This window comes from Sceloporus occidentalis, unplaced genomic scaffold (assembly GCF_023333645.1).
Source record: "Sceloporus occidentalis isolate IW3139 unplaced genomic scaffold, rSceOcc1.0.p SCAF_5, whole genome shotgun sequence".
In the NCBI taxonomy this organism is placed as follows: domain Eukaryota; kingdom Metazoa; phylum Chordata; class Lepidosauria; order Squamata; family Phrynosomatidae; genus Sceloporus; species Sceloporus occidentalis.
Genome location: NW_028316985.1, coordinates 102,639,314 through 102,649,465, shown reverse-complemented (window position 1 = coordinate 102,649,465; position 10,152 = coordinate 102,639,314). Strand labels below are relative to the sequence as shown.

The window sequence follows — 10,152 nt, the reverse complement described above, 5'->3', positions numbered from 1 at the left end:
TGTTCTCCTATGCAAGGCAGTAGTTTATTTCCTTGGTTGCTTCTTTGGAAAGACAACATAATTTAACAAGAGACAGGGAGCTATAATTAGCAAAACAGAGTATGCCTGGTTCTGTTGTATTGAAGACCAGCTGTTGTGAAAGTAATCCCATTTTCAAGGTAATGAGAAAACCCAAACAAATAGGGGGCACTGCAACCCAAGGATTTCTCATTAGACAGTTACAGAACTGAAAATCTGACTGCTGTGGCCGGTTCGGCTATGAATGCAAAGCAGGAAGCTCTTAGTGTAGGTTGTTATGAATCAGATGTATGAGAAGAAATGGCAGTATAGGAATGGGGAACAAGTGGCCCTCCAGAGGTTGTCAGCTTGTACCTCCCATCAGTGGAATAGGATGAGAGGACCCTGCAGAATGGAGATAGGGGAAAGATAAGAAGACATATCACTGCCTGGCATAGGGTTGGACTGGATGGCCTTTGTGCTACCTCCCAACTATGATTCTATATGATGTTGGGGGTGAATTCTCAATGACAACAATGATCGTTACAAAGTTTCATACTTTGTTACTGCAAAAAACACCTGCAACAACAGGTGTTCTTTTAGCAGTTTTGGATGGCTTTTGTGCCAGATTTAGTGTTCACACTGAGAAACCAATTAAACCAGAAGAGAACAGAATGTGTGGGAAAAGCAGCAGATCTTTTGAGAGCATGCTGTTCTGTGTAAAATTCAAGTACTACCTGACTCTTGGATAGTAAACTCATTATGTGATCCCTTTTCTTTCTTGCAGCCCCAAATCCAGGCTTAAATGTTAACCAAGGCAACATCTTTGGATGAAAAAGCAGTGTCTTTCATCTGATCCCTTTTCTGAAACAAATCAACATTTCCTTCAGTTTGAAGATTTGGGAGCTGCATTGCCTGTTTCAAGCACATTCTGGAAAATCTTACATTCAAACAGCAAACTCATTCTTCCAAGTGCTGTGTCTTATGTTGGTAAAGCAGCTTCATCCCAGATCTTGGAAAAGCTGTAGCTGGACTGAAACTCCCAATGTTCTTCACCATTAATATTTATCAGTATATACCATTGCAATTTCACTCTTACATGCAGTATGGGGTGAATTGTGGTATGGACAAAGTAGAGTCTTCATCTGTGAGTGCCGCCATCCCACTCACAAAAGGAAGACTCAGAATTAATGGTTGAATGACAGGAGTTACTCTTGCAAAAATAACAGGACTTCAACCCAGACACAAATCTCTTTGGAGCAGAGGGTGATGTCAGATGTTATAGTAAATCTTGGGGTGGGCAGCAAGGTGAACACCAGTGATACTTTTCTATTTTAAGGACCAAAAGGAAACTTGACACATCTCCGCTCCATCAGGAAAATGGATAAGTTACTTCACATTGCAAAATGCATGGATGTTCATGGTGGTCAAAGGATCACCAAATGTCCACATAAGGTAAGGAAAGTACTGTCATTTCTGGAAGGTCTTTCACCATTCCCTGTATTTCATAGTGTCTGAAGTTCTACTTTCAGTAGTCCTATCATGCACCACTTCAAACTGAATTGGGTGGAAAGCTTTCCTATGAAAAAGTTCTCTGTCCATAGAGAAGCAGCAGATTGAGCAAATTACTAGGCAGACTATTTTGTTCCTGAAAAGCCTTGTTTTTGTCCATCTTTCTTCTTTTAATAGGTAGGAAAACAGTCAGTCGTAGTCTTTCACCCAAATCACCAGGCATCAGAAGGAGTATTACTGTTTAATTTGCTGTTCATGTGTGTGATTTATGACTATGGATTTTAATGGGCTTTTATGCACTAGACATGGACCTGGATTCAAAGAGTGAGGTCTTGAAAGCGGATCTGAAAGCTGTAACACCATATTTCTGCACATTGCTTGTGCAAGGTGTGATTTTATTACACCTGATCAGATGGAGTGGGTTTAGTAATATATGGCTCACAGCTATGGAGTCTTTAACTGAGGTATGGACAACAAGCACTAGAAAGAAGTTCTGTAGTCTAGCAACTCTCTTTAAGCTGGAGTTTGAGTCCTAGATTTTACTGGAAATATTAATTTTTTATTGATGGTTACTCTGAAACATTACAAACAGCAAATGATGAGGGGTTATGAACTATTTTTATATACAACATTAAATTTAAGGCCAGGTTATTCATTAATCCCAGTCATGATCCAACATTCAGCTAAAATAAAGGACTATTTTGTTTTATTATTACTGACCATTGGCACACTGTTCTATTACAATATGGATTTTATCAACATATGCAAATATTTTCGGCAATATGAAAATCTCAACCAGATTGATATCTATCGAATATCAATCTATTCCTTACAGGGAGTCAAAAAGCACATCAGTTACAACATACACAAACTAGAAGCATAAAACTGCTCATTAAATACACACAGTTCCCAAAGGGAAATCAACCCTTTACAAAATACAGTGAGTCACACAAACCATTATCTAATACAAATTCCTTCATAAACACAAGCTTTTTACAAAGATCTCTGTGACAATCTCAACTTCACAATGAAATAGATCATTAAAAAAAAACCCACGCAATTCAGAATTTTTAGTTTGGAAGAAAACCAAATGAATATGTACAGAAAAATAACATGTTTCAGTATATATATATATATATTGGGTAAAATAATATTTGTTGAAAATGTTGCTTAAGATAAAACATAATATTGCCTGATCAATCCTTCTGTTTCTGCCATTCAATTAAGCTTTATTTTTAGATGTATATGTACTCAGACTAAAAAAGAAAATAAAATATGCACCCAGGCAATCCCAGTTCTGAACAAACTATGTCATCTGAAGGAATATACTGACTTTACTAATTTACTCTGATTTTCCTAGTGATGGGTTTGGGTCTATGTCAATGCTCTAGCCATTCAAGCCTTTTTAGCCACTCCTCTAGGTTATAAGAATCAGCAAACTTTTCCTACATTTCCAAAGTAGGAGTTGTGAAATCCTCCTTATGGTACATGAAGGGATCTTGTAACACCTTTGAGACTAACTGTGTGAAAGAAATTGTAGTATAATATTTTGTCAACTTGGTCTGTTTCCTGTTGGATCTCCATGCATCTGAGGAAACAGACCAAGTCCATGAAAGCTTATGATGTGACTTCTTTCACACAGTTAGTCACAAAGGTGCATACTGATATTCCAGACTAAGATGGCGGTGGCCCTATACAGACAGGCCAAAGTAAAGCTGCTTCAAGTCACTTTGGAGGTATGGTGTTTCAATGATGCATGCATCTTAAGAGTCTGGAAGCTGCACCAAAGCTGCACTCCGTTCCTTAGGATTGGAGCATGGCTTTGGTGCAGTTTCTGGACTCTTAGGACACATGTATCATTTAAACAGCATACCTCCAAAAAGACTCGAAGCAGCTTTATTTTGGCCTGTCTGTATCAGGCCTATGTCTCTGAATTTCCCCTTCCGCATGGTATTTAACTGCAGATGGCAGTATTCTGCAACATTGCCTGTGCTGGATAGGACTACTGGGAATTGCAGACCAACCAGTGGCATCCCCACCCATGCTGTAATCCGGTACAAGTGGGAGGCTGTTGGTAGGAGGGTGGTGGCCAATAGGGCGCACTCAGCTCCCTTTTGCACCAGTGGAGGTCTCCTTATGAGGACCCTCTGCCTCTGTGGCAAGCTGGGAGTGTCTGACTAGGTGTCACCCCTCTTTTGGGGTGTCACCTGGTGCAGACTGCATCCCCTGCAGTCCTAGTGATGCCACTGAACCCAACAACAGTTAGAGAACCACACAACCCACTGTCGACCTTCCTACCTACCCCTCTCCCCAATATATGTTCACAGCCATTAGCAATTGTCAGCAATGTGGCAAGAGTCCTAATCCATGTATGTCACTGCTACACAATGTGGCAGGGGAGAGGGGTTTTGGAAATTTCCCACAGAAATAAAGATCCCGGTGTGGGAAATTGTGTGGCCCGGGCTTTAAAGTGTTGCCTAAATCACATTCTTAGTCCCAATCAGCATACGCTATGTGAAGTGCTGGCCTACAAAGCTCCTACTGGTTCAATGGGTCTACTCTAGTGGATAGAGTAGAATAACAATTTGATTTAGGTCTCTCTCAGAAGACATCTGTTCAGAAATTTGTGGTGGCATTTGGTTGCCTGGGGAGGGAAGTGTTGGTTATTCGGTTTTAATACTGAGCCAAATCAAAGGATGAATGGGACTTTCTTGGGCTGAATAGTAGAGAAAATATATTATTTAACCAAATTAATTCTGTTACACCCTGTTCAGACAAGGGGTCTTTAGTGCCTCTGAACTGTGAGGTTCATTGGAGCCCTAATGAACTGGCTATTGATGTGAATGAGGATGTGTATCTGCAATCCAAAGTTCCCCATGCTTATGGGTGACCAGTTGCCTGCAACTGTAATTGGACTGGAGTTTTTTCCTGCTGACCCTATTTCCTCCTTTGCTCAGCCCTGTGAGTTTGAGGAAGATGCTAGGGAACAGTTAAATTAATTCTAAAATATAACATGTATTACTTTGAATCCGACTGAAGAAGCATTACTTGACACAGTTTATTGTATATCCATTAATTCTGGCTATGCCAGCAGAATGTGTAACCCATTAACCATGTATGATTTCTCATCTTGAAAGAACTGGTGTCACTCATCAGGGGAATGCATCTGGCACAAGGCATAGATAGCAAGCAATATTTGGCCTGCCCTACTCTGTAGAATGTCTGCAGTTCTGCTACATTAATACAGTGGATATGACTGGTCCATATATAGTTTCAAGGCCAAGTGTATACTGTAGTTATAAAGAAATGAGTGAGAAGGTTCAAGACTTAGGAGAGGGAACTGCAGAAATGTCTGCATATCAACTGGCGAGTAACTAGCGCAAAGGAATGCAAGATGCCTGCACCTTGTAATAGGCATGCAGAAGAGGCTTTCATGAAATGCAGCTTTCTTCAGCTCTGCATGACAAACTGCATTTGCCAAAATGTCCTTTTCTAGCCAGCTACTGAAGCTACAGAGGTCTATTGTCTTCTACACTTGATTATCTCAGACAGTGGGGGTTTCTGATTGAATGAGAAGTAAATGGAAGAAGTAGCTTTGCTGCTTTAGTGGTCAGACCAAAAGCAGAGGTATTTCATCTTTATGCTCCTGGCAAGAGGAGTAGCAGGACAAATCAGGCCATAGGGTCTACCTACAGAATATGCTTTTGCCTAAACATTGCTTGCATGTCCAGGACTTAGTATGGATGCCTTTTTGGTAGCGTGCTTTCTCTGCTCCTGCCACCTTTGATTAAAGTGCATCAGATGAGGCTGCTACAGTATTGAGAACATCTTTTCTAGAAAGCAGGAAGCTCAAAGGCTGAAACAAACTAATGACTTGAAAACCTGTCGACTCTGTTAATTCAAATGCTACATCCACTGCTGTGTAAATAAAACAAAGGCTATTCTAAGGATTTGCAAAATCCTGGTCCTAGTGGAGTATGAGGGAGCCCTGTTCATGTCAGAGCTGGTAGAAGAATAGAGCACAAGAGAGATGGTGTCTCTAGGAATGCTGTAGGAAATATGTGCTGAGACTCTAGGACCCAAAACAGATGGCCTGGATGGAGAAGCCTTGTGCTGCTCTGGCACTGTTCACGCCGCAGCAACCTCACTTGCCCAGTCCCGATCAGGGCTCCTGCCAACACCACAGTCATGAACTGGGCTGCCAGAAGGAGCAGATTCTGGTGGCGCAGTGGTTAAATGCCTATACTGAAGCCACTCACTCACAAACCATAAGGTTGTGAGTTCAATACCAGCTCGGGGCTCAAGTTCGACTCAGGCTTGCATCCTTCCAAAGTTGCTAAAATGAGTACTCAGATTGTCAGGGACAATTAGCTTACACTTTGTAAACTGCTTAGGGAGTGCTTAAGTGCACTGATAAGTAGTATAGAAATATACCTGCTATTGCTATTCTATCTGCTCCTTCTTGGCTTGGTTTTTCTGTGATGGCATGGTGTCAGGCCATGTTCGGGGCATGCGTAATGTAAACAACATGCCCCCAACATGGCCTGAAGCCCATCATGTTGCCTGTGTGTTTCAGGCCTACATTGCAGTGGTAGAATCTTCCTCATGGGAGGTGGCAAAGGCTGTCTGCTTTCCACAGCACAAAACAATTTCTGGAACCTGCTGGGTGCAGCTTGATCTCCCTGGGCACTGACTGGTTGCATGGATGCCCCTGGGCTAGTTCTGACTGCTCTTGAAAAAGGAAAGAAGCACTGACTGCCTCCAATGTACGGCTGCTCCTTTCTCAGTCAGTGATCAAGAGTAGCCAGAACACAATTAGCCACATGCTGTCCTGGTTTATATCTGGGCAGATGGTGCTGAGATGAGTGGGCCTTGCAGAATGAGGTGGCCCCTTCTGCATGGTCCAGAAAAGTACATATGCAGGCATAACCCCATTAGTCATTAATTGCGTGTTGGCCATAATCCCCTGCAGGGTTATATATAGGGCGATTAAAAAAGAATGGTGCAAAAGTAAAACTGTTCTCATCTGGTTTTGCACCATTCTCTTTGAATCACCCATTACCTCTTTAGATTATGCCCTGCGAAGAGGAGAGATAAACTCTTCCCTTTCCTATGTGTCCTTGTCTAATTTGGAACAGGCCCATGTAATCCTAGGATAGGATTCTGGCTCAGCAATTGGCAATGTGCACAGCACACATAAGGTGACAGGTTGAACTCTGGGCAGCAATATAACGATGCAGGAAATCAGGGACAAGGAACATGTAGTGGACCAAATGTTGTTAGACTGTTATGCCCATCAGCCCTAGCAAGCCCTAGCCAGCATGGCCAACAGTGGAAGATGAGAGTTGCAGTCTGACAACACAAGGATCACATGCTCCCAGTTTCTATAGTAAAGGGTATGTGACAGCAAAGCCTTTGGCAGAAAGTGGCTGAGCTGTCTGAATAACAGAAAGACAACAATAAAAAAGAGGAGGAGGAGGAGGAGGAGGAGGAGGAGGAGGAGGAGGAGGAGTGGGCCTAGTTTCTAAGTGCTCTAAGGACAGTGAGGGAGCTTGGTCCACAGGAAGAGAAATCTGGTGAAAGCATCCTAAGGGAAATGTACGACCTCATCCCATGGGCCCTGGAGAACAGGCCCGGTGTGGAATGAAAGGGGGCGGGAAGGGAGGGGAATGGGGTTATTACCCATTTTACCACACACTGGAACACCAACGGTGCCGGAAGTTCCTGTTCTGTTCCCCATCCGTCCCGCAGAGGCCGATTTTCAGAAACTATTCTGAACAGTTCCTGAAAATCAGCCTCTCTGGCATGGATGGGGAATGGAACAGGGACTTCCTGTGGCGTTGACGGCATTCCAGTGTGCTGTAAAATGGGTAATAATCCAGTTCTGCTCCCTTCCCACCCCCTTTTGTTCTGCACTGGGCCTGTTCCCCAAGGTCCAAGCAATAGGAGAGAAAGGGCAGATGGACATGGCTAGCAATGCAGAGGTGATAAATTTCAAACTGACTGGAAATAAATAGCTAAATCTTTGGCTATTAAATCTGATCTCCAATTAAAGGTTGGAGGGACCACTATTCTGATTTAGCATCAGACAGTTCTTTATACAACCCAATCTGCACCAACCAGTGTGGTACAAGAAATAAACACACAGGGTTGGATGTTTGTGTATGCATGCACATACTCTCACAGGTCCACACCCACTTCCATAATCTATTATATCCCTACGATCAAACAACCCATGTTTTTTCAGCATAAAAATCCCAAAGTCAAATGCCTTCCTTGATGGAAATACTTTTCTAGAGAAGACCTAAGAATAACTGAACAAATGCAATGTGCCTTTTCAATACTGATTTGTTATCTTGCAGGGTTGTATTCTTTGTTTTACATGTCAGGTGCCTAACTAAAATTTTGTAAGAACACACTTCAAATCCTCAAATTATATTCCCTTTATATTCCCTCTGTCTTTTTTCAGAGTGCACAATACCCAACTATTGCCATAATCCTCAGTAAGAGAATCAGTGCCAACCTGCGTTTTAAGGATGTCATCAAGTTCCTGAGGGGCAGGTAATTTTTAAGGCCAGTGTATGGGCAAGTGGTACCTCACAATAACAAAACTGAACTATGGCCTTGTTTAATGGAGGACATCTATTTTATTGCTTTATATTATTACAGGTGTTTTTATTTTTATTTTTTTCCAGTTGCGGGTCACAATGAAAGAGGTACCCTCCCTCAAATTCCCCATCAGCGCAGGCAAGAGAAGCTGCTGCAGTGTGCTCAGGAACATGAAACCAAAGCTTGCCATGTGTCATGGATAAAAATGGGAAGATCACATGATCTAAAATGAGAGCTGTTCTCCCTTCCTGGGTTCCAAAAGAGGGCTCTCTTGTGTAAGAAAAAAAATTGAAACAATGCGGATCTCTATCTACCTTATTGTAACAGTATTCACTAGAGAACTTTGGAAAAAACTTGCATTTATTATTTTGACATGTAAGAGTAGGCTCAAATGGCAATTTAATAGATGAGGGAGGCAAATAAACTATAACTACCAAAGGTTCACATTATAGTATGTGTCCACTCTCCGCTTGGATTCCAACTGGAACAACATGGTTTTCATTGCTGTAAGCATTCCCTCAAATACATTTGTCCTTTTTCATGAAAACTGTTCCTTCTCTCAAGATATTGCTTGCATACTGTCTCCTCACCACTATTTCTTCATGTCATCGAGTGCCACCGTGACGGTTCTCTCCAAACAGCTAGATGAATTGCCATGTCCTCTGAGGGTTTTTTTCAGTTCAGTAATTTCTCCTCCTTGTTGGACAAAGCTGCTCTTCTCGCACTGTAATCTTACCTCTCCCATCTTGAGGCACATCAAAATGTTTTTCTAGAAAATAAATAAAAGAATTATTATTGTATTATTTTCTATAATTATTTGTAACCTGCATGCTAAAAACATAAATAAATCTGAATGATTTTTCCAACATTTTTTCCTAAATGATGGGAAATTGCTTTCTATTTGCCTCTTTAACAGATACATTAACAAAATTAAATTCTGGGCTACAATTCCTGACTAGGATCTTGACTGGGAGTTATAATGTTGTAGCTACACACCATCTCCAAATCTGACCCCCTAAAACTCTCCTTTAAAGCTAGGCAGCTGTTGGCAAGTGGGAGGCTGAAGGATGATGTATCCAGACCCCTCTTGTCAGTGTAATGAACAGAAGCAGAGTCCTGTTGCAACTCATTGCACTCCAGCTTGCTGGCTGGATGCGTCATCCTTCAGTACCACAGAATTTGTTTGCCTGGTACAGCTGCCTGACTTTTAAGGTGGGTCTTAGGGGCATTTGAGGTCATGGCAATGGTGCCATGATCATAAACGTGAATATGAAACAGGTACAAGGTTTTAAGGCTAACTTATGACATTGTAACTGCTCAACAAGTTGCCAGTCCCCATTGTTAAGTGAGTGTCACTACATCTATTGTGCATCTTTCTATGTATTGACATTCACAATGCAATAAAGTTAATTTTTTACTTCTTCCTTCCCTCTGGACTGTTCTATCTATATATTTGTACATATTGTAATTTTGACTGCAAATAAATGTAGCTCACAAAGATCTTGATGTGACATTTGTCTACTCAAAACCATACAAATGGGTGTCAGCTAACCAGTAAATGGCTTGTGGACTCTGTTCAGCTTGATGGTGTTTAGGCCTGAACTAGTGGCACTGGAACCTGATTCTTCATGCTGGTTTGATAACATCTATTCGTATTATCATCTTGATGAAGTATATGGAATATTATCAGTGTGATAGGATGATGCAAATCATAGAGGAGGAAAAAGAAGTATTCCATGTTCTGCAGTTATACAACTATCCATGTTCCTTGGGAACAAGTCTCATAGAGTTCAGTGGATAGTATTGAATGATTTTTGTTTCAGAACATTTTATGCCACTTGCCATTTAAAAAAAATTCAAACAATTTTAGACCAAAATTATTGTACTATCTGTAAGTGTCTATAAATATAGAGGATTCTATACAGGGGATTCAGGTGTTCAAAACAGATTTAAGCTTGGGATTTTTAGTCACCTCCTCACATTTCACAAGTGATCCCAATCACACCCCCCAAAATCTAAACATGATCATTAGCT

General features: G+C 41.4%; 1 protein-coding gene across 3 annotated transcripts in view; it reads right to left on the bottom strand.

Moving 5' to 3' along the window:
• Window positions 1-3,407: 3,407 nt before the first annotated feature.
• The window catches only part of LOC149312597 (protein shisa-like-1), a 114,814-nt gene continuing 108,069 nt past the window's right edge, over window positions 3,408-10,152 (bottom strand). For all 3 annotated transcript variants that reach the window (XM_089524945.1, XM_089524950.1, XM_089524951.1), the window contains one exon: window positions 3,408-8,887. Coding sequence is in view for 2 of the 3 variants with exons in the window: in XM_089524950.1 (XP_089381076.1) it covers window positions 8,875-8,887 (13 nt within the window). In the remaining variant the exon portion in view is untranslated. The remainder of the gene's footprint in view (window positions 8,888-10,152) is intronic.